General features: G+C 45.8%; 1 protein-coding gene across 1 annotated transcript in view; it reads right to left on the bottom strand.

The window, feature by feature from the left end:
* Nucleotides 1–12289: 12289 nt before the first annotated feature.
* LOC142787038 (uncharacterized) overlaps nt 12290–25585 on the bottom strand; it is a 44775-nt gene continuing 31479 nt past the window's right edge. The window contains exons 7-11 of the mRNA XM_075884663.1: nt 24931–25053; nt 22810–22911; nt 15896–15946; nt 14834–14887; nt 12290–13650 (exon numbers count right to left, since the gene is read on the bottom strand). Coding sequence (XP_075740778.1) covers nt 13171–13650; nt 14834–14887; nt 15896–15946; nt 22810–22911; nt 24931–25053 — 810 coding nt within the window. The 3' untranslated portion in view covers nt 12290–13170. The remainder of the gene's footprint in view (nt 13651–14833; nt 14888–15895; nt 15947–22809; nt 22912–24930; nt 25054–25585) is intronic.

Here is a 25585-nt window from a genome sequence, read left to right as displayed (position 1 = left end):
CTTAATGTGGCATGATGACGTCGCATAGCATGGCAGCTTGGTCATTGATTGATTTGTAGGGTTTAAAATCCCCAGACCACCATATGGTTATGCGAGACACCGTAGTGGAGGGCTCCTAAAATTGCGAACACCTGGGGTTCTTTAACATACCTAACTGTTAGTACATAGGCCTCAAGCATTTTCGCTACTTGTAGCAATATATCACCTCACTGCAACATTGCAATCTTTTTGAGCGCGTGTGAATAAGTCTCCGGCATGCCCGCCGCGCCGTAACATCGTGCTGTATTTTTCTCCTGCGTTTGCACTGAGTAGCTTCACTGCACAGCCGTTCAACATAATGGCGAACCTATGCGCAAGTCTTCTCCTGTAGGGAGTATATACAGCAGCTCTAGTTTGGCTTACTACGTTTGAACAATTACTGCCTTTCTTGAAGTGGATGCTCTATGTCGCGCTCTTTGCTCTACGACGCCGCTTCCATCTGTGAGTATTCTTGGGGCGCATTTTCAGCCTCTCGCTCGCGTCTGTTGCTCACCAGCACTCTCGGTAGTTTTTTTAGCTGTCTGGCCCGCGTAGTCTACACGATCTACGTACAAATAGACTTTCCCCCACTCTCCTGACTGACGGACACCTCCACGCATCCAGCAACAGTGCAGCCATCTCCTTTCGAACTTAGCTCGCATTCCTGGGAGCTGTCCACAACTGCATTGTCCTAACCAATCTCCATTGTCACTTCATCTCCTGAATTCGCTCCGGTGTTCCTGCCTAGCGGGTCGAAATCCTCTTAGACACCACATGCAGGATCCACCATTGTTATCGTCGCTCGTGAATTCAGCTGACATGCGCGGGAGCCACCCACAACTACTTTAGCCTGTGCTACTTCTTCACACTCTGCTGGCCTGACGCTGGTGTTCTTGCCAAGCGGGTTGAAATCTTCTTGGACTCTGCGGGCAAGATCCCACATCGGGACTCCCTTACTTTGTGTCTGTGCCAGGTGGATCACAACTATGTTAGATGTTTACCTACAATTTCCCTGAAACAGTACCTCACCCCATTTATTCTCGCCTTCGGCGATCTCTCCTCTAAGCACAGCCCATTTCGCAGCAGTAAAGCTCGGATCCTTGTTGAACCTGCTGCTGCCTTGACATGTGTTAGCTTTAGCTACGGCTTTGAATTGCACCGCACTTAACTTCTTCTCGCACTTCTCGTGCACTACCTCTGCAGATTGACCACTCTGCTGTTTCGTATTTAAACTGCGATTTAGTCTTTCAATCTCCCCGTACGTTTCTTGCATCATCTTCTTGTGTTCCTAACCCGTCATCTTATCTTCCTCAATTGTAATATCAAAACGTCTGAATAACGTTGCCTTTGGGACTTTGTATAAATTGAACTCCTCATTAGAAAGGCGAGCCAATACACAGGGCACGTCATTTGGAAGAATGCATAACAAACCAACAGCCCAAAAGCCACGGTCAACTTCTACCTTTGCGCAAACATATTCGAAATACGCAAGAATACTTTCGATGTTCTCGTCCACTTTGAATGCGCGCCGCTAAGACCACACTTTCTGGAGCCGCACATGTTGGATTTCTCTTTGATGCTCACGTTCTAACCTTTCATACTCCTAGTTTAACGCTTGCATCATCTTCCTGTACTTTTGCTTTCTATTCGCCCTCTGTACTTCCTTTTCCTGTTTTAATTTCCTCTCCTCTCTTTCTTTCTCCCTCTCTCCCGCTTCCTGTTTCATTAAGTGCATGTTCCCGAAGTTCTTGATAAGCACCTTGTTTTGCTTTCGAGAATTACTTCACGGAGTTGAGATGCAGGCATATTGTTGTCAAATTCTAGGTCGAGAACCCAGCACAAGTTCAACAGGCTATCTCTTGTCAATCTCAAGAGGTCAATGGCGACTACGCTGCTTCGGCTCAGCTGTGAAGAAACACGAACCCACCTGTTTTGATTCTGGGTCTGGAGAAATTGAAGCCTGGTCAATCCCACAGCGGAGAACAAAAGCTTAACCACACAAGCAGTTCCACGTGGCCAACCTCCCTCTCTATCGTTTTTCTTATTTCTTTTTCACTCCTCTGCTCTCTCCAGCGTCACAAACATCTCCCGCAACGTATCCTTACGACTTCCGCAAAACTCACTCATGTTCTTATTGAATTACCTAAGCTTTTCTGCTTAACCTTCTTGCCCAGATGATCATCAAGTGCTACTCTGTGCTGAAGTAACAACCAAAGTGGCTAGGCAGTTGTTTGTTATATCTATCTTTTAACGGGTCTAGGCTAAAAGACTCGATGCATCTCAAGCACCACAAAGCCAGGGACTCACCTGATTACGTGCGGTCGTGGTACGCCACGTCGATCACGCCGAATTCCAGGGCTAGGGCTTCCGGCTTACTTCCGGTCCATGTCGCGCTTCGTTGCCGAGTCCTATCCCAATGCTGCCGCCCAGTTGTTGCGACCGGGGTCTGCGGGCACCGGAGATCCGGGTTAAAGATGCTGAGGCAGGAGGAAGGTGATCTTTACATAGGGTTTATTTACATGATGTTCATGGTGAGCTCATTCGTACATGGCGAACATAGGCCGGCAGCCGTTCGTCAACTTGTTTGAGGATCAAAAGAACGCCACTCCCTTATCAGCACATGTGTCACAGCTGCCCGCCAGTGCGCAGCACCCACGTTTACAGTTTTGTGCGGTCACGTGGCTAACCGCGGTTACCTAGCCGCCGGAATCGCTCGTGCCGAGCTCGTACCTAGCTCGTAACCGAAACTAGGTCTGGGCGCTGTAAAAACGACTATATAACCATCGCACACTTTCCCAAACGAGGTTTGCAGCCGCTGAAGTGGTTACTTGAAATATGAGTGTGTAACGTAGATAGAGCCTAATTACGCCTAGGACACACAGATCTGTCCCCCTGGACAGAGACTAATTAGGCCTAGGACACACAGGTATGTCCCCCAGGACAGAGACTAATTGGGACAGAAAGAAGCGGGTCTGTCCCTGTTCACGTTAAGCCCTCATATTTTAAGCTATCATGAATCACCAACTCGCCCAATCAGCCTTTTTAACAAGGGATAAGTGCGTCACAAGATAAAAGAAAAGGTGTTAAATTCTTGTGCCTGGCTCCTTTAAATCCGCGTTAAGCAATGCTTCACCTGCCAAGTGAGGATCATAATCAAGTAAAACGTGATCAGCGCTAGAACCTATGTGAAAGATGAGATTAAGACAGGATATGCGTATATGCGGGATACTCACTACTGAAACCCGTACAATTGTTCCTGGTGAGCCTCCAACTAACACGCATCGAAAAGCCTTTTATTTTCGCACGTTCGTGAGGCTGCTTGATTGGCAGATTGTATATGTGTAATACTTTTATATTTATGGCATGATCGGTCATTGACCCTAACGCCTGCTTGGGCGACTACGCCATCCTTGAACTTCATTGGGTGTGTATTGAAAGTGCAAAGTTGAATTTTTGGGCCTAAAAAGACGCCTGGACAGCCATGCTTTGGCATTATGTACTCGAACACCAGAGGCAGTTACGCCACCAAATATCTATAATTTTGCTGAAATTGAGGGGACAACAAAGTAGCCAAAAAGGGGCCAAGAAGACGATTTTTTTCTGTCGCCACCGTCTTGAGAGAGCAGCCACACTGGCTCAAGGTAGTAAATTCTGGCAAACCACCATGGAAGACACCCCGAAATGTATTCAGTCGTGCAAGAAGACACTTGCAACCGTCTCGGTGCTAATGTCCGCGATAGGAATGGCCTCCGTCAAGCGGGTCGATCTGTCTACGCAAGTAGCAGATAAGTCCGTCCGTGGCAGGGGGTCGACAATGTCGAGACGGACATGATCAAAACGCGAATTCGGCATTGGGAGTGTTCGCAGTGGTGTCTCGGTGTGGCGTTGTGTTTTGGAGTGCGGGCAAGCTACACACTCACGTGCCCAGCGTCAGACGTCCCGAATAATGCATGACCCGACAAAGCTTGCCGCTACCAGTATTTGGATGGCTCTAATCCCTTGATGATGTGCAAGCGATGGAGGCTTACAGGCACTAACAGGGCAGTTCTGCTCACGCTTGTGTCACAGATAGCTGTGAATGTACCAGACCTGTTGAGAGAAGGAAGGACACGAAGGGCGCAAACACGGAACTCCAAGCCCCCTGTAAGTTTCAAACAGTGGCGTCCAACTGATTTTTGTATACGTCTGAACAGCGAGAGAAATCGTGCGCAAATATTTCGAGCTCCTGTCAGTGCTACACGAAGCCAAGAACTACGCAGCCATAAGCGTCGCCGCTCTACTGTACTCGTTTGCCTGCATATAGCCTCTATGCGGCGTGAGCTCAAAAAAAAAGTGTTTAACGATTCAGAGTGATTGGTAACCTGGTATGGGAGAGAATAAAACCATCCCAACGCAACAACCTGGAACCCAGCGTCGTTAGCTTAAGCACTCGCGCGAGTACGCTGTTTCATTAAAGCACTGCAACAGTGCGAAAGCTGCCATAAGCTAAAAAAAGCAGTAGTGGCTACATGACTTGCAATTGGCAACTGCATTCAGTATAAACGAATAAGACGCTTTTAATTGTGATATAGACTTGCCTTTAAAAATAATAAACAAGAATAAGCCACTTAAGCTTCGCCTTGAGACTGCAACACCGTAGCGTGGGGGTGGTGAAAACCCATTTATTTAGTCACTGGGCGTTCTCTAAGGAGAAGCTCCGAGTAGTCCGAGGTTCTTGGCTTGCAGTGGAGGGGGCCCTCAGTCCAGGGATCCGCTTTGCGGGTTTGGTCGATCACAGACTCAGCTGATCTTCCAGGTTCTCGCTGGCTAGCGACTCCTTCCACCGCTCTGCTGTGGGTCTGTAATGGTGCTAAGGGTGTAAAAGCCTGGCATTTCCACGTGACGTGGTAGAGTGTAGCTGTAGATCAACACCATGGGAAGTGAGGAGAGTATGCCGAAGGATGAATTTTACTCTGGTTGTGCAAATTCGAAAACGGGCCAGTTTGAGTTTGCCTCGAGGTGACCGATTCCTCTTTATTCCGTGTTCGATGTGGTAGGAAATCGTGCTGTGTTCGCATTGCCTTCTGACGCGCTAGCCTCGCTTTCATTCTGGATGGACTCCTGAACCATGTCACTAGAAAATTAGTTCTTGCGTGCCTGTAAATTAACTCTTTGAAGAAATACTATACATATATCATCCACTGCAAGTACAGTTCCGAGGTGCCCACTATATATACGCTATATTATGACATATTTCTTCTATTTGTGAAACGGCGAGGAACCCAATACGCGTCAGTAAGACAACGCACGCGCATGCGTAGCTGCACACGTTGACCACACGTCACTCACTGCGCTACATGACATATAGAGCGTGTTTTTCCGAAGAATTCCAAGTATGTGCGTTGCTCTATGGTAGAGCACCTGCTTGCGACGCAATAATTCTGAGTTAGATGACCATTCGTATCGAAGATTTTGCATTGTTGATTTATTTGGATGTATCTAAAGTTTTCACTCACGGACAACGCCGATCTGTCACTCACAATCAACGATGCGAACACCAACAACGGAATTTCTGTCAAACAAGCTTTTGAATGCTATCGAAAAAAAAAAGGCAAGGTAAACCGAGGGACTCAGTTGATCTTACCCTTTTTTCGATATCTGGTAACTTCCCTTGCGGGCTTATGTGCTTTTCTTAGAAGCAATGGCCGTTTCAAGCTATACGACTTGCTTACGCATTCATTGCGCATTCATTGTGCATTCCTTAAGCCCAACCTGCACATTTCTTGCAATGCGCGGATAGAGGTTGATGCTGATGCTGATGACCTCTGATGGATGGCGCTTACCCACAAAGGGGGATGGGCCAAGAACCGGGCGGCAGGATACTTAATTGAAACTAAACTGAAAATGAAGCCAATCTGAAAAAGTAGCTTAAAATAATACTACCAAAAAACAAAAATGTGTGCTGAGCAAGCGGTCAAACCATCTTTTGTTTTTGAAAGACATAACTACGAATTATAAACTAAAGATCTGAAAAGGTAGTGGTTCACTAGCATGGTAATCTTTTAGTTGCGTTGATGTAATCAAACACAGCGGAGCATACATCCCTGTGGCAGTAACCAAATGAAGTTCCGCCAAGTGATAAAATTACTGGTAAATTTACTTGTATTCCTATAGCTTTTGTAATGTGGCTACTAAAAATCTTTTTCTCTGATAAGAATAACGATGACAGAATAAAAAAAAGTTCAATTGTTTCAATTTCGTTGCACCAAATGCATAGCGGTGACGCCTTGAGCTGAGCTTTATTAAGGTAATAATTTAGTTGTGGAACTGCACAGCGCAATCTGGTATAAGTGACCTCTAACTGGCGAGATACACACCACTGTTTATTCCAGCAATAGCTCAAATGCTCGAAATCTTTGAATTTATCCAAATTACCTTTTCCCATTGCAGGCAAGCATTTCGGAACCTTAGCGCGGTTGCGTAAGCCGTATCTGGCAAAACTGGGATAGTGGGCCCACCCAGGGATACTGCTGCTAAAGAGTCCGCCATTTCGTTCAAATATAATCCGCGGTGGCCTAGTACCCATAGCAAATGCAGTGTTTTTACGTTTTTCGGTACTAAATGCCGAAACGTACTCATCAGCTCTGAATTTACTGCCGCAGAAAGTGCATTACAAACTGATAACAAATCTGTAATGATAACTGCTAATGATTCGCTTGAGGGTAATTTGCGTAGGGCAAGAACAATGGCCAATAATTCTGCCATGAATACCGGGGTATAATCTGGGAGTCGAATCGAAAAGGACCAGTCCAAAGAAGGAGAGAAGATGCCAACCCCAGCCTTTTCTTTTGACACAGATGCATCAGTCGCTATGACATTGCTTATCTCTAGGTGGGCTAGATAATCTGCTAACTGGTCATTTAAATACCTATATGCCAATTGTTTCGCGTAATGAGGAAATATAGCCCCGCCGCGGTGGTCTAGTGGTTAAGGTACTCGGCTGCTGACCCGCAGGGCGCGGGTTCGAATCCCGGCTGCGGCGGCTGCATTTCCGATGGAGGCGGAAATGTTGTAGGCCCGTGTGCTCAGATTTGGGTGCACGTTAAAGAACCCCAGGTGGTCTAAATTTCCGGAGCCCTCCACTACGGCGTCTCTCATAATCATATAGTGGTTTTGGGATGTTAAACCCCACATATCAATCAATTATGAGGAAATATATCATCGAATTGTATTCTAAGCATTGACTTTAGGTTGTGTATTGGACCAATATGTCTAATTTTTACATTCAGTTGCTTTAGTAGCGCTTGTGCAAATACTATTTGCGGGGGGAATAGCCTAATTATGATAGCCTGTTTTTTTCTTCTTTTGCGCACTTCGTCAGTGGCTCGAGCGGCTTGTCGCTTTCATTACAAGAGTCGACTGTCATCAGTATATAAAGGAAGTAGGTCGATTGAAAGGAGGTAGTGTTTTACGGGGCCCAGCTTTCGAATCCGTGAATGCGTTGGTAAGGGCACAGCCTGTACATGACTCGTTCACCGATTTTCCTATCGTCTTTCGCTTACAATGCATCATATGAACTGTTTTTTATCAACACTTGCAGCAGTCGGATAATTTTGAAAACGTCTAATGTTGTCTTGTTATGGTTAAAATCACCAATGACATCCACATTCACGCAAAAACCTTTTGCCGCTGTTTATCGGTACCTTGGTCGGGACGTGTTTGTGTTTAAACAGAGTGTTCGACAATTTAAAGTGCATTTAACTGTACTATGACTCTCATTCTCTTTAGTTTTCTTTACACGGCCCACCGAGAACAAAAGGTGAACAGTTCTGAGCACTCAGTACTCTACTGTGGGAGATTTTCGCGCAGCTGTCCCGTCGAGAGAAACACTCGATAGAAGATTTCACCAAAAGAAAGACTTTACTACTTTAAGTGTTGCCTGCGTCGGAGTGTAGTAACGAGGTAGCACCCATATACTCACTCCAGTGACACAACTTTCACAGAACCCACGATTTTAGCGACGCAAAGATGACGCGTCGATATAAGTGTTATGCGTTTGGCGTAACACTTGAGAATTCGTTCCTCATTCCGAGCCAGTGAACCGGCTAATTTTAACACCACTTTGTTCACCGTTCTTACCCTGTCATTTCGTGCTGAAAGCCTACTCCTCGAAACAAAGGCGTGCCAGAGAAGAGGCACCATGTGCTGCCTCAGCAGAGCTCGTTTCGGTGCGACCAGCTTTAAGAACGAGAGTAGAGGCATAATTTTGTTAAAATAGTTGAATGCAAAGTGCTCGAGATGCCGCTGCTGTCCTGAGCTCAGGTTGGTGGCGATGCTTTGGGAAGGACTAGAAAAGAAGCTATTGACAAGACGTTATACAAGTAATCATGGAAATATCTCCGCTATACTATAGGGGCGCTAGGAACAGGCGTCGAGCAGTTGCAATTGTGAGAATGTTCTTAGCGAAAACTACCAGCCAATCACAGGCGACTGTCATGAACAAAAAGCATTGCTAATTTAGTACCAGTACGTATATACGTTTACAATGTTGGACTTAAGATAGATAATAAAGTACTATGTAAAAAAAAAAACAAGCACATGTGCATCTGTAGAACGAACACACCATTACTGAAAGCGATGGAATGTAGTCTTAGATGCCAAAAAGATGACTGTGAGACAAATACCCTGATTAGAGCTAGCGAACAGTGCCTGAATTGATTGATTGATATGTGGGGTTTAACGTCCCAAAACTACCATATGAATAAAAAAGACGACGTAGTGGAGCGCACCGGAAATTTCGACCACCTGGGGTTCTTAAACGTACACCCATATCTGAGCACACAGGCCTACAACATTTCCGCCTCCATCGAAAATGCAGCCGCCGCAGCCGGGATTCGATCCCGCGACCTGCGGGTCAGCAGCCGAGTACCTTAGCCACTAGACTACCGCGGCGGGGGGAACAGTGCCTGCATTTAATGTTTTTCAGGCACTTGACTGTAATAGTATATCTATGAGCTGTTTGTCACAATCTCATGACGGGCTTATTCGTCAACTCCGCGATCAAGGCCACGAGCCGAGCTTGAAAAACTTTTGAATGCGTGACCATTTCTGTGCCAATACAACGATGACACCGGATTTACTCCAATACTCACTATATACGTTTGCATAGATAAGTGAACAATGGACATCTTGAGTCACATTCAAATTCTCCCGGAGCCGCTGATATGGAGAGGTCCGAACAGGCAGCATCTGAAAAATTAAATAAGGCAGGTAACCTGGCCGTCTAAACAAGATGGCTGCTCTGCGATAGCTCGGATCTCACCGGTCGTCTGCCCACAAGCAGACGCTTTTACAGGCGCTCAAACTGAGCTGCGTTCAAGTTTTCACAGATTTGAACGCGAAAGAAGAGAAAGAAACAACAGTTACGCCAGTGCTTCTTAACTTTCTCTTATCTACACGAGGTGGCGTCACGTTATGTAGGTGCCATACAGACGCGTTTCGTTTCTCGAATGACTGGCACTCTGCTGTTTTCTAATCTACCAGCATAGGCTGCGTACGGTGCTATACAGAGTTGAAACAGAGTCACGGGGAAACCCTTCTTCATTCACGTGAAACGAATAGATATAAAAGTGAATGGCCTCAGAGAACTTATGCAGCCCAGTGGCTAAAACACTCACTTACGGAGCGTGACGACAGGGACTCGGAAACACTATTGCCAAAAAAAGACAACCACAAAGATTAATTGAAATAAGGTAAAACTTTTAATTACCTCAAGGTTTACAAGGGCTTACCATTTTAGTCAGAAATGCATTATAAAATTGTGCTCATAATTTTTTATAAAACTACGTACTCAATTTCATGAAAATGCGACAATACTTTCAAAAACAGAAAAATACATTTTCGAAGTCTATATCCTAACCATTTTTGTCAGAAATGTATCAACAAACAATTTTATTGAAATGTGACTTCAGTCTTCATGTCGGACAAGAGGTCCCTTAAATAGTGGACTGCTGCCTGGCATAAACATTTAATCGTACCAAGAATCACACTGTGAGAACTTCATGGTGAGGTGTGTAGCTGAAGGCTGCTCACTCATTTAAATGCCTTTTAAATTATTCACTACCATCATCATGATGATACTGATCGTCGACATATTAAGAAAGTGTGGAGTTACGTGACAAGTCAAGAACTGATGACAATGATGGCATGATAAATAGTGGCGCCAGATGCATTTACCTTCGAGTTATCGAAGGAGTTTGGGTATTTGTATGAAAATATGTGAGCTTTATTAAAATGGTGTACAACCTTCAGCAGTCAAATAATTCAAGGAAGAAGGGGAGGAAAGAAATAGGCGGAAAGAGTGGGATGCTAGATTTGCAGATGCTATTGTGGACTTTCCTTTCTGGTAAGAAAATGAACCCGCAAAAACTTTATTAGAACAAATTTTGTTTCCAATCGACCCTATCGGGTATAGTGGCGTGGGCTCTTTTTCACGCAATAGGACTGGCATGTTTTTCTGCACTTCCATAGTAGAGTACAAGTGCTCGAAATTGTTGATTGATATGTGGGGTTCAACGTCCCAAAATCACCATATGATTATGAAAGACGCCGTAGCGGAGGGCTCCGGAAATTTCGACCACCTGGGGTTCTTTAACGTGCACCCAAATCTGAGCACACGGGCCTACAACATTTCCGCCTCTATCGGAAATGCAGCCGCCGCAGCTGGGATTCAATCCCGCAACCTGCGGGTCAGCAGCCGAGTGCCTCAGCCACTACACCACCTCGGCGGGGCGTTGAACACTTCTTCCAGACACGCAAAAATAAAAAAAAGAATACAAGGTTTCGAAAGGCCGAGACCATAGAAGGAATTGGAAGTCACACATCATACAATTGCCTTAATATGTGCTACGAGTTTCTGCAAGGCTTGACGTAAGTGTAACTATTTTTCGGGCATCAGTACTTCGCTAGTTCCACCAGGAGACGAATAATATTCGCCCTGCCGTTTGGAGGTTCTCTCTATTGTGTCAGCATCACTATATATGCGCTGATAAGAGCTCATTGCTCTGTAGTTATCTCAGTTTGAGCAGCATGTTCGTTCAAACATTTGACAAATATTGTGTGACACTTCAACTGCATCTGGCAAGCTAAGTCACGACCCTTGCCCAGGCTTGTGGAGCCACCATGACCAGTGGGCGCCCGGACGAGGGGCTCCACTTTCATAAATGAATGTTGAAAATTTTCGCTCCCAGCACTTCTAGACCACTCAACAAATGGACACAACATTAACGTCTAGTATATCCCCCAAACAACTGTGATTAGCGTTTTTATGATAATGTGATGTAACGATAATGTTTTCCTTTCTATGCCTGCATTGTAATCTCATTTTAGCCAAACTCTGAACGCATTGTAACTTTTCAAAACCACAATCCGCACTCTACATCTCTCATTAAGTTTCAGCCACAAGCTTGTTTGCTATCCTTTGTACAGGCACGTCAGGGATATACCTGAACTGTTCCTGCCCACCTCAGAACATGCTCTTGTTTCGGAAGAATAACGTTTCAAATGAATTCGCACTCGAAAATTAACGTCAGCGCCAACACCGAGTGATGCGAAACTTGGTCACGCGATGTTGTCACCATGTGAAATCGTGATGTAGTCACTGATCGAAATTCAACACCGTGCCGTCACACGTTGGCGTCATGACATGACACCAACGATCGCGGAGGCAGCGTAAAAGAAGGTGAGACGCAGAAAGGTTTCGGAGCCAGGGCGCAGGATTACTGCATTGACCGAGGAAAAAAAAAGTCACAGCTTTCCACAGAAAGAATGATGATGGGTGGGGCGAAGCATCCGTCAGTCCGTCCAAGCTTCTGTCCGTTCGTTTTTCCTTCTGTCCGTTCGTTCATCCTTCCTTCCGTCCGTCCATCCATGCGTCCACCCATCCATCCGTCCACGCGTCGTTTTACTTAGTGAACACTCCAAGTACCGCCATCTCGCATCTTTTCATCATATATTCATCATATACAAGTCCCACCATCCAGCGGACATTTCAAGGACTGAGTGAGAGGTGTCTACCCACTGCTACTACTACTGCTACTACTACTGCTGCCACAGCCACTGCCGCTGCCGCCGCCGCCGCCGCTGCTGGTGCTAATGCTGGTGCTGGTGCTGGTGCTGCTGCTACTGCTACTACTATCACTACTACATATATCGGGGACGCACGACCCGTGACCTAAGGAGCTTAAAACCATGACTTCAAAAGACGATGGTTAGTGGAGACGTCATAGTCAAATAGATTTATTTCATTTTATTTTATTGATTCATCACAATGCATGAGATTGGAGCGAAGGGCGAATACATAAGTTCTAAAAATTTTGTCTCCGCACATCACCCATGCGTAACTAGGGAAGCCGTAGAAACTCTCTGGTAATTGTAAACAAACACATGCATTCACGGTTTAATGGTTCACATCTCGCCGAATGAGCACTCGTATATCTGCAAATACTTTGATCGCCTCGGACACTTTATGCCATGTGGTATGGGGAGGCATACAAAACTCTAGCAACGCTATACACTAACTGGAGAGCAGGGGGAGGACTTTCACGGCCTCAGACACTTTATGCCATATGGTATGGGGAGGCATACAAAACTTTAGCAACGCTACACTAACTGAAGAGCAAGGGGAGGACAAGCTATCGGATCCAGACCCGAAGAACAGCGCGACCTGGTTCAAGGCCACGAGAGATGGCGAAGACCCACGGCTACCTGGACTACGAGAGTCACTCATCTTGGGCGCCCAGTGCGCTCACTTACGGGAAACGTTTATTCTCTCTCCCGTCATTCGACCACATTGTCAACTGGCATCAGCAGCATATGTGTTTGTGTGTGCATGTCGTGTGATTTTCATTGTACGCATAAATCATCACCAAGCACCTGCCGCAGCATATCAGGTGAATGGCCAGACTGGCAGGCCAAGCTTTTCATTGAATCATTTTTCTTTCTCTCTCGTATGATAGTATCAACAAGGTCAAAATACCGCTTTTGCTGCTCTTTAAGCTGCGCAGTCTCGAGGGTCCTTAGGGGACAAGGTTGACAAATACATGTTTGGTAAAGTAAAATATCAGCCGGAAAGTTTAATGTCGTACAAGTATCATGCGTGTCCTGTATAGTGGGTCAAACTTTGAAGCCAGGAGGGGCCGGATGTGGGCCGTACCCATGTTCACGCACTGAATGGGGTGGCGGTACATGTGGCACAAACCCAGGAAAAGCCGCCTGGTTACCACGCTCGTGTTCATAAGATGAATACGGTGGTAGTACGTGTGGTGCGAAGCCAGGAGGCCCCATAGGTGGCCCACGCTCGTGTTCATGAGATAGATATGGTGGTGGTACATGCGGTGCAATGCCAGGAGACCCCGCATGGTGGCCAGGCTGACGTTCATGTGCTGGATGCGGTGGTGACGCATGCGGTACATGACCTGGATGGGGAGCCATTTGGTCGGATGGCATGGACGCCGTGGATCCGTGGGCCGAGTGCTGCGTCGTGGCCTCCGTAGAGTCTTTCATGGTCGTCTCCTGGGTCATCTCTAGATACTGTCTCTGGCGCTGAATTATCACTTGGCTTGCGTAGTCCTTGATGCCGGCCAGCGCAATGAGCTGCAAATGTTATTGATGAAGCGAATCACTGACTGGGTGATTGACTTTTGCGTTGCTGTTTCCTTACCGAACAGGGGTCGACGAATAGACACGAAAAAAAAAGCACTAAACGACGCTTTGAAGAATGTGTGCTGCTCTTTTCACTTATTCATGGACACGCGTTGTTTACGAGTAGCGTAAGTCGTTAATGCAAGTCGTTATTGCAAGTCGTAGACCAGTACCATCATATCAAAAAGCACGGCTTTGTCGAAGTGGTCAGCATCTGATAGCAAGACTTCATTCTATAAGCACAAATGAAAAGTTGAACAGAGCTTTAACAGAATTTGGCCACGTCGACAGAAAGGATGTAAAATTTTGAGCTTCGTATATCCGTGCTAATAAAATTTAGGGTTGAAAACACGATTTAAAGGACCAGTCAACAGGCTCCTAAACGCACAGGAAAAGCTCGCACACGTTCCTGCGCGTGACCCATCTCCTTATAGGCGCAGTGACGTCAACTCAGCGATCGGCGACGTGACGCAGCACACAGCTCGTTGATTGGTCTAAACCAGGTCTCAACAAAGAGTAATGAAATCGACGTCACCGTCACCTGCATACTTACTTACAATGTACACTTCTGATGCTAATAAAGAAACATTGATTGATTGATTGATTGATTGATCACCGAGTTGACGTCACTGCGCGTATAAGAAGGTTGGGCAGGCGCAGGAAAATGCGCGAGCTTTTCCCGCTCGTTTAAGAGCCTGTTCAGTGGGTTTTAATAGCACAGTGAAAATAAAGAAAAAAAAAGGAACTCGTGAACATGCCTAGGCATTTTAGTGCACTGGTATTAATAGCATCTCCTGTGCTCTTTAAATTCTGTAATCTGTCCTCAAGGTAATACATGTTAAGCATTACACCTTGAACAGCTTATGCTGTTGTTTGCATGCATACTCGACTGTATTGTTTTGTCGCGTATTGCTGACTGCATGATTGCTCAGTTTCCGCCTATCTTAACCTGTGAGAAATTATTATTTTTGACCTCATAACACACAATACAAAGTATTTGATAATGTTCCTGGTAGCCATATAGCTCTATTAAAAATAACGCATTTTGAACTGCACTTGCTGCGTCTGCTTTTAGTCTATAGATGTCATCCTGCAGAAGAGAATTAGAAGAGTAGAAGAGTGCCTCTATACAAACCTTTATGGTCAGACGAAGTATGATGTAAAAAACTAGCACGGAAAGTTGTTCGTCCTGGCAAAAAAAAAAAAAGCATGGTGCAGGTTTTGAAATGAAGGGCGAGTGCAAAAAGTCAAACGGCTATAAAATATCTAGGCAAAGCTTAGCTCCACCTACTTTCTGCTTCAAATACATCACTTAAAATACGATGTTCGTGATGCCTCAGCAAACGGGCGACATTTTATTGGAGTTATGAACTTACCGAACCAAATCAAGTAAGATCATCTCAGATATGCAGAAATCAAATGAATTGAAAGGTCATTCTTTCTTGAGAGGAAACTTCCAATGCGTTCGCAACGAAGCCTTCAATGTCTCATAACGGAGAAGCATTAAAACTTTCATTATGCTTGATATTAAGGGTAAAAGTAAAGTTAAGGACCGGTTCTTATGTATCACATGCGCCACTAATGGGTTCAGGCTGTGCGCGCGCAATGCGTCCAGCAAAGGTGGAAGAAAAAAAGAACAATTTGAGATTGCGCTGTTCCCTTAGGCAGTTGTACTTAACTTCGAGGAAATAAAGGCAAAATATATTAGCCGTTCTAACTTGATAACCGCATCTTTACGAAGTCTTTACCTGGTTTCAATACTTATTTTGCTTTTTATGCTACCTTAGAGCATCGCGCAAACCAAATATTTATTCGACAGAGCCGATAACGCGGCTGTCACATTATTGATCTCGTTGATAAAAAAACGTAACATATATAAAGGGTTATCAACTACAGTCGGTATTCATGTAGCTGTAATCAATGTCTCAGTATATCCGTGTTTGTTGAATAACATTAGGAACTAAAAATAATATGTCTGCTGCCAGAGTCAAGAAGAAAACCCCTGGTTGGCGATGTAGTTCCTGCCTGGTGTGGTACATCGACAGGGCTCTTACAGGCGGATATAAATATTTCAGCTTTTCATTATTCCTTGAAACATAGCACTGCGAAAGAATGCAATGAACTAACATGTCTGGTCTGATTAACGGAAGTACACATTGTGGTTTGAATGATAGCAAAACCAATTGATCTTACTCACTGTAAGTCGATAGAGCGTAGTATTGGCAGCGCTTATGTCGGTGACCACTTGCTATATGAACAGGAGGAAAAAAAGTGGCCATTACTTCCCGCATATTATTCACAGTGCACTGATCGCAGTGACACAATACAAAGTTTTAGTGAAAAAAGAAATGCCCCGCGTCCCCGAAAGAAATAAAAAAAAACTCCCAAGCGTGAGGGGTATTTATTAATTCGCACTATTATATTTATTAATCACACTATGGTGCCTTTATGGTGTAATGGTTCCTGGGAATCGCAATTTGATCACACGGAGGAGTTTACGTTAACTCACTGGCGAATGCCAACGGATTTTAACTTTACTCCCCCTCATAGCATCACCCCGTGCATTCGCACTTAACCATGTTCACCCTCGGAGAAATGCTTGGGAGTTTTTTATGAGCGATTCTCACGGAGGAGCGAGCGAAGGGAGAGGGGGACGCGCAAAGATATAAGGCGCGTTACTGACACCGATATCAGCGTCGCGTCCGTGGCTTATTCGGTAGAGCGTCGCGCTGCGGCCCGCCAAGTCCTCTTTCTTTCAAAGATAGAGAGAAGACTGTGGACGCTGCCGACGGCGGTGCATGGTTTGGAGTCGCTTATAAAGTGTATTCACGCTTAAAATGCGAATTGATTGCATAGTGTCCATAAGGGCGTTTCGCACGTGAGAACCCCGCGCTAGAAGAATAATGTTTTCTTTTTTCTTCGACCGTGGAGCCAATAGCGCCGTTCGCCACCCGGGGTGTTTTTTTTCTGTGGCGAGCAACGTGGTATACGTTCCCAGCTATAGTAGCTAGCGTGCACGGTTAAAGCTAGCGCACGCGTCCTCAGCTGTTGCTGACAGCTGCCGACGCCGAAGCGTGACATGGGGGGGGGGGGTGCGGTTGCTAGGGGCGCGCGCGCCCGCAGCAGTTACTATGGGAGAGGGCAGGGCACGGATCCCGGCGGACGCCTGTGTCACAGAACGAGCGCTAAAAATGGGCGCGCCGCCAAATTCTTGCGATAACGGGCGGGAGAAACGTCGCGAGGTCAAAAGAAAAAAAAAAGAAAACAAACATCCAAGGCTCCCCGAGCGCGCGCTCTCCCCGCAGAAGCGTGGCTTCGCCGACGAACCTCCTCACCCCACAACGGCGGCCGAGCAAGCACTCGATTTTTTCAGAAGGAACGGGGCGTGTATGCCGGGTTGACTCATCTGTCGGGGACGGCCCCCGTACAGTCTCGCGCCTCTCCCCAGCCTTCGCTGCGTATCGCGCCGACGAAATGACGAGAACTTTCTAGAATGTGGCGCGGAAGGTATTTAATCGAGCGGCCGAGACGAGAGAGCAGGAGAAGACGGAAGTAGCGCCAGAGTGCGTAGGGATTCCGCCGTGTAGTCGGCGAAGGTTTTGTCCGTAGGGACGAAGCAGGAGATGAAGAGGATTTCCACCTGAGGGGTGAAGGCTCGAGCTACAGGCAAGAGCGTGTGTTTACCACTATCGAGCGAAGACGCGTGGCAACAGCTACGTGTGTGAAGCCGACGTGTTTCCGGCGAAGAAGTTTGAAGCTTGAAGAGTGGCCAATTGAAGACGCGAGGTTTCCTGGAGGAGAAACTTCGGCGAGGTTTCCTGGAAGAGAAACTTCAAGGGGGCAGCGGAACGACAACAACGCTGGACTTTGAGTGAGTGATTCTCGGAAGAGTATCATCCAGACTTTTGTTCCAAGAACTTTGGACTGGATAGGTTTTCTATCTCTTTAGTCTTTAGGTGTCTTGGTTGTTCAATGCATGCGACTGCATTGTAGTGCGTATCGTTGTCTGTGTCCGTTGTTTTGAGTGTGGCTGATTGTACTGTGTAGTACGTTGTTTGATTGGTGACGTATTGTATTTAACTATTGTGGAGTGTGCATTCTTGTGTGTTGTTTTCGATCTGCCATTTTTGAAAATATAATATTTGTTTTCTTTATCAACTCTCGGCTCTGACTTGTTCTTTGGGTCACAGCCGGCGTCCGCTGGCGTGCCAAAAAGGACCACTTCTAAAATTGTCCACGCTTTCGTGGTGCGGTTCGGGGGGCCAATACTTCGGCCCTTAGAATTAGCCCGGCGATCGCCTCCCTAATTAAAGGGACCGGTGTGTGACAATTAATCTGGCGTCCGCGACACAGGACCTTTTGGTGCACAGTGTGTCCAAAGTGGTGAGAAAGAGCCTCGAGTTGTTGATAGTGCTATCGGAAAGATTTTGTGTGTTGCTCTGTGTTCTCGTCAACGAGTGCAGGGGAGTGTTCCGATAGACTGATTTAGGCAGATACTTTTTGCACGCGGCAAGGTTTTATTTGCGAGTTGCGAGACACCATGGATCTTGAAAAGTTAGTCGCTCTTGGTGAGAAGATGGGTCTTTCTGGCGTCGAACTACGGAAGTGGGTCACCCAGAAGGAAAAAGAAGAAAAAGAGAGGGCCAAAGAAGAAGAGGCAGCTGAGCTGGAAAAAGAAAGGTTGGCGGTCGAAAGAGCTAAAGCGGAAAAAGAAGCTGAGTTGGAGAGAGAGAGGTTGGCAGCTGAGAGAGCGAGAGAAGAAAGAGAGCAGCAATTGAAGTTGGAGCTGGAGAGAGAAGTTGGCAGCCGAAAGGGCGAGAGAAGAAAGAGAAGCGGAGATGGCTGAAAGGGAACGGCAGCGGCAGCACGAGATGGAACTCGAGCGGCTCCGTTTGCAACAACGAAGTGAAACTACCGTCGAAGCTAGAGTTGAAAGCAGCGAACGGGAAGACCACGGCTTCCGCTTGAACCCAAGCAAGCTGCTCGTAGCGTTTGATGAAAGGAAGGACGACCTTGACGCGTACCTTCACCGATTTGAGACGATTGCAAGGAGCCAGAATTGGCTGGAACATCAATGGGCAACTGCTTTGAGTACTTGCTTGAGTGGTGAAGCGCTCAGTGTGTACGGTAGGCTGACGCCGACCGATGCAGCCAACTATGCAAAGGTGAAAGCTGCTTTGCTGAAGCGATTTAGATTTACTGTAGAAGGATTCCGGGACAGATTTCGGACAGGAAAGCCAGCTGATGGTGAGACGGCTACACTGTACGCCGCCCGACTTAGCCATTATTTCGACAGATGGATTGAACTTTCAGGGACAGCGCAGGAGTACGATGAACTTAGAGAGCTCCTAATTAGAGAACAATTTCTTACTAGTTGCCACCCAAGCCTGTCGCTGTACCTGAAGGAGAGGAAGGCTGACTCACTTGAAGACATGCTTGAATTGGCTGATCAATTCCTGGAAGCGCAAGGTGGAACTAATTTGGCCAAGGTCAAGAAAGATTGTCCCGATGATTCGAAGAAATTGGCTCCCGAAGAAAAGAAGCGTGCACCAGAGAGCATTCCGCGATGTTTTCTGTGCAACCGAGTGGGGCATCACGCGAAAAACTGTCGAACGATCTTTACGAGCCCTACGGCAGTAAAATGTTTTAAGCGTGGTCAGTCTGGGCACAAAGCAGACGCATGTCAAAACGGAGTGAGTCAAACTCACCAGGTATCCTGTGTGCAAGTGGCACCGAAATCTGATAATAATGCCGTAACCGATGGATTCGTAGAGTTGAAGAATGGGGAGAAAATTCCTATTGTGGGTGCTGTAATGTGAAAACAGCCAACCGGTGTTACGAAGGGAATGCCAACGCTGCTTGGAAAGGTTGCAGGCAAGAAGATTTCGGTTCTAAGAGACACCGGTAGCTCCACGGTTATCGTGCGGAGAAATTTGGTACGGGAAAGTGAGCTAACAGGTAAAACTAAACCAGTTTGCCTAATTGACCGTACGGTTCGGGTGCTTCCCGAAGCAGAGATTGAAGTGGAAACCCCGTACTTCAGCGGGAAGGTTACCGCTCTATGCATGACGACCCCCCTTTACGACCTTGTCATCGGAAACATCGCCGGGGCGCGAGGACCGAATGATCCGGAATGTTTGGGAGAAGACCCTAAGATAGAGCCCGCGCCAACCCAGCGACCGCGAGATACAGTGGAGGAGCAGCCCGTGACGGATCTCACTAGAGCCCAAGGTGAAGCCGCGGCGCAAGAGACAGCGAATGAGAAGACGATCGTGTTGAATGAGTTCACGCGCTGGGCAGCTGGACGTACGTCGGCACGACCCCAACCTACCGACAGTGTAAAGGAGACGGAGTCGGCCAGCCAGGCCAAATGTAGAGACACGAACAAGCTGGTAAATAAACAGACCGGACCCATCGAACGTCATGACCCGTTAGCAGGGTCGGAAGTGACGACGATGGCTGAGACGCTGCCTCAGATACCGTCGTTGGAAAAGGCTCGCCGAAAAAGAACAAGGAAAAACAAGAAGAGATCAAGCGAGCACCACAAGAAAGGACGCAAGCGCAGCTCGAAATACACAGGATAGGTGCTGAGGTCGAATCAGAATGTGTTTGGCAGTGCTGAGTGACATATGTTGTGTTAATGTTGTGTTATCCGGTGTCACAAGTGTCGAAGTGTCTGTGCTGTGATGTGATGTATAGTGTTGTATAATTGTGGTAATGAGAGAACTTTGTACGTTTGTATTGTTTGGAATGTGTGATGAAGTGTTGTAGTCATGTACCTGTGGCTATATTTCATGTGTCGTGGAATTGAATTACAATGTACAGCCGTATTGAGTGATATATTGTGAATGTGAAGTGTCATGAGCGACGGATTGTGTTACAGTCTGTGAGAGTGTATGGTGACTTTTGGCGCTCGTTTGTGTGGTTTTGAATATTACGAGATAATATTCTTAAAGTGGGGGGCAGTGTCACAGAACGAGCGCTAAAAATGGGCGCGCCGCCAAATTCTTGCGATAACGGGCGGGAGAAACGTCGCGAGGTCAAAAGAAAAAAAAAAGAAAACAAACATCCAAGGCTCCCCGGGCGCGCGCTCTCCCCGCAGAAGCGTGGCTTCGCCGACGAACCTCCTCACCCCACAACGGCGGCCGAGCAAGCACTCGATTTTTCCAGAAGGAACGGGGCGTGTATGCCGGGTTGACTCATCTGTCGGGGACGGCCCCCGTACAGTCTCGCGCCTCTCCCCAGCCTTCGCTGCGTATCGCGCCGACGAAATGACGAGAACTTTCTAGAATGTGGCGCGGAAGGTATTTAATCGAGCGGCCGAGACGAGAGAGCAGGAGAAGACGGAAGTAGCGCCAGAGTGCGTAGGGATTCCGCCGTGTAGTCGGCGAAGGTTTTGTCCGTAGGGACGAAGCAGGAGATGAAGAGGATTTACACCTGAGGGGTGAAGGCTCGAGCTACAGGCAAGAGCGTGTGTTTACCGCTATCGAGCGAAGACGCGTGGCAACAGCTACGTGTGTGAAGCCGACGTGTTTCCGGCGAAGAAGTTTGAAGCTTGAAGAGTGGCCAATTGAAGACGCGAGGTTTCCTGGAGGAGAAACTTCGGCGAGGTTTCCTGGAAGAGAAACTTCAAGGGGGCAGCGGAACGACAACAACGCTGGACTTTGAGTGAGTGATTCTCGGAAGAGTATCATCCAGACTTTTGTTCCAAGAACTTTGGACTGGATAGGTTTTCTATCTCTTTAGTCTTTAAGTGTCTTGGTTGTTCATTGCATGCGACTGCATTGTAGTGCGTATCGTTGTCTGTGTCCGTTGTTTTGAGTGTGGCTGATTGTACTGTGTAGTACGTTGTTTGATTGGTGACGTATTGTATGTAACTATTGTGGAGTGTGCATTCTTGTGTGTTGTTTTCGATCTGCCATTTTTGAAAATATAATATTTGTTTTGTTTATCAACTCTCGGCTCTGACTTGTTCTTTGGGTCACAGCCGGCGTCCGCTGGCGTGCCAAAAAGGACCACTTCTAAAATTGTCCACGCTTTCGTGGTGCGGTTCGGGGGGCCAATACTTCGGCCCTTGGAATTAGCCCGGCGATCGCCTCCCTAATTAACGGGACCGGTGTGTGACAGCCTGACATAGCCCGACTAAAAAATGCATTCGCATTTAAAATTTCACGTTCAAGCCTGTAGTCGCTATTGAGATCTCGCCGCATCTTTAAATTGTGGTGTGCGCGGTTTATGTACAATTTAGTGCAGCAGCTCCACGTCATTTATGATGCACTTACCGATTGGTAAAACTCTAGGATTAATAAAAGGCAAGGACATAGAGATTTTCGCCGATGATTAGGTGTTGGGGTGAGATTGAAGACGTAATACAGCTTTAGACGACGCAAATCAAGGGATTCTATCACGTTCCCATCACCGGAAAATGTTTTCATCCCGCTGATTGAGGTATACAGTAAGTTCCTTCATAGTTTTTTTGTGATCCTTACTAGTTTGGTGCAGTGAAGCATTTAAGGAGAATACGGAAACTTGATTAGACGAAAGATCTCTACACAAGAGGTTTTTTCTTCTGGTACCAACGTTTTGATTAGTGGTCTTGCAGTATATGTCTTGCACAGGCAAGACCATTCATAGAAGCACTGACTCTAGTGACACCCTGTTTTAAAAAAAATTCGTAGTTTAGTGCAGTGTGTGATAAAACATAATCGAGTCGTAATGCGAATAATTCGATGAGGTAGTCTTGAACAAGAAGAAAATACGCCGCCAACCGCCAACATTTGTTAGTCTCAAGCCAAGTCATCCCTGCACAGTAGTCGTCTATCTTTCATGTTTAAAGAAGCAGTGACACAACTAAAGAAATTATTTGCTCACTATGTACGATTTGCAGAAGATACTTTGTGCACAAAAATATAGCTTCTCGTGCATTTCAGCTCATCAGCTTGTGTAGTAATTATCAATTTTTTCTCACAACTGTCCTCAGACATACTTGACTATAAATATAGCCGTGAGAGAATGCTCCTTAAGGCCAAACTACTTCTTAAGAAAAAAAAACACAATAAAAACTAATAACAGACAAAGAAAGACATAGAAAGGAAATGCATCGCAGCTTACCGGTGTATTCTGAGATGGGTCATATATAGCATGAGGACTAATGGCACTGGTGGTCAGCATTTTGTGCATCATAATAGAGTTGCCGTACACTTTCCTGTATACCTGATGCCGAGAGAACAAGAACGAAAGAGAGAGAGTGAAAACTAAAGGAGGACTAGTTTGAGCTAACGAACTGTACGCACAATAGTGATGGTTAGAAACATGTTCATTAGAAAGTCTCTTTATGAGGGTTGAGTTCTTTTGTCATTTCTTTATTCACGGTAGTGACTACACATATGTTACGCACGAATTGGCAAGATGGATTGCAGAGATGCAACGCCAAAGGGGGTGTGTTGTGTGCAGTAACGGTCACTAAGCTGTAGGCAAGAGATGTAGACTACTCTTACTGATGCGTCCATGAATGATGACTGATCATCACTTATGCATGTGTGGTGCCAGATAAGTTGTCTATCGAACTTATGAACAACAAAAATATCGAATTAGAGCTATAAAGGAGTCAAATTAACATCTTGAAATGGACAAATATGTGCTTATGAATTGTTTTGTAAAATTATTACTGAAATAATTCTTGACTTCTTGTTTCCCTTTTTCTTACTTCCGCACGCTTTCTCGATCACTGTCTTGCCGAGTTGAGAGAGTTGATCGTCAAGATACAAAAATAAGGAAACTCTGTTGATCCTGAAGCTGTAGAACAATAAAAAAAAGGTGGAGCATGGAGAAGTAACCTGCGCTCTCGCTTGTCGCTAAAGAATGAAAGAAGGTCGATTCTGTCAAGTGGTTCCTCAGACGCTGTGACCTTTCCAGCCTGTCACGCTAAGCAGCCAACTGTGCCGCAATAATAATAATAATAATAATAATAATAATAATAATAATAATAATAATAATAATAATAATAATAATAATAATAATAATAATAATAATAATAATAATAATAATAATAATAATAATAATAATAATAATAATAATAATAATAATAATAATATGTTGTGTTTAACGTCCCGAAACCACCACATGATTATGAGAGATGCCGTAGTGGAGGGCTCCCAAAATTCGGACAACCTGGGTTTCTTTAACCTGCACCCATATCTGAGCTTACGGGCCAACAGCACTGCAAAACACTGACAAGTTTAAAACACCTAATTACCTGCTTCGAGAAAGCCTCGATTCGCATCAATCTAAACACGCTATCTTTATCTGGGTAATTTTTGCCTAACATCTCGCCGGCTCCTCCATCTCAATCGCCTGATGGACGGCAGACACGAGACTGCTCTGGGCCGACTGTTCCGCCTTTGTGTTCTCTCAACATCTCTGGTGACTCACGCCGACTTTCTTTTGTATGATGCCTGGGACAAAGCTAATTATGTCGCGCAACTCTACGCAGAAACGAGCCTCTGGCGTCCCAGTATATGTGAAGTTGGGATGTTGAAGTATTATCCAAACCAACAGAACCACTTGTATAGTGCAATATTCGCCACATATCGCCTTGATGCACAGCCTCTATACACGTGGAGGTAACTTGTTCTGGCCAGTTACTCGGTCTACTGAGAGAGCAAGGGAAAGTTACGTTGCGCATCTGATCAAGTGAACATTTTTCATAATCTACGTTCCCTTACGTAACGCCAACGTGCTGCATATGACTGCAGCTAATTCTTTTGATGAAGTCAGTACGGTGCTCAATGGGTCACTCGACTTGTCGCGTTTCAGGAGCTACATCATATGCATTATTTTTATTCACTCAAAATGAAGACAGCCGAGAACTAAATGCGTGTGCATTTTCAGCCAAAAGATTTGCTTGTTTTTGTGTAAATGTCTGGCAGGGCTGTATGCGAGAACAAATATACTTAAATGTATGCTAATCAAGATTAACTAACAAAGCTCGCAGAAAACAGCCTACATCGTAATTTTCTTTCTCTGAATATAATAACGAGTGTTTAAGAATTATGTTGTGCGAAATTCAGACGTTGATGAACAGTGCATCATAATTCACACCTGAAGGAGATATCTAATCTGTTTTTACACTGCTACCAGTCAGTAATTAGTGTTCTGCATTTAAGGGTGTTAGCTAATGTAGCGTGACGCAATCTGATACAAGCTAATAAAAATAAGAATTTCGATGCTCACGGTTGCTTTCCGAGCTCGGAAGTACTCGGTGTCGTTGCTGCGAGGACCTTCGTCGTCAGTGGCAATAATGGTCGTAGGTGTGGTCTGCTGCGTGGTAGTGTTGCCGTACATCTTTCTGTACAACTGACGTAAAGTGAAGAAAGAGAGAAATCAATAAAGAAATAAAGAAAAAGATATACCCCAAACGTGTACCAGATAGGTTTGCAATGTTTAAGCTGCGGAAACACATGGCTAAGTGTACGTTGCAAATATTTATTTTAGCCCACAGGTGAGCAACTTTTCCAAGCGTACGGCCATGTTGTAAGAAGCCGAAACAGTGAGGCCGGATGACGAATCGGAGAGGGTGGGAGGGGCTTCTTAGGTGAAAGGAAACATGCGGGGAATTGGCAATATTGTACAAAAGTCCAATAGAAATCAGGTTTATTTTAAGACGCACGTCGAAAGGTTTCGACTTACAAATACGAATTGTAATGCCATCTGGGAGCCACCTTCAATTGTTTCTGTCTAAGCTCTTTTAAGGTCAAAGTTGTCATGTCGACATCCAAATAGGAAGTGACAAAAAAAAAGGCAGGAAGAGGGGGGAGGCGACGTCGTGCCAGGGGCCGCGTAATGCTGCCCCGGGGGCCGTAGGTTACCGCTGGCTAATCTAATCATT

This window comes from Rhipicephalus microplus, chromosome 2 (genome assembly GCF_043290135.1).
Source record: "Rhipicephalus microplus isolate Deutch F79 chromosome 2, USDA_Rmic, whole genome shotgun sequence".
In the NCBI taxonomy this organism is placed as follows: domain Eukaryota; kingdom Metazoa; phylum Arthropoda; class Arachnida; order Ixodida; family Ixodidae; genus Rhipicephalus; species Rhipicephalus microplus.
Note: the sequence above shows the minus strand (reverse complement) of the source record. Positions and strands in the feature narration are given on the sequence as shown.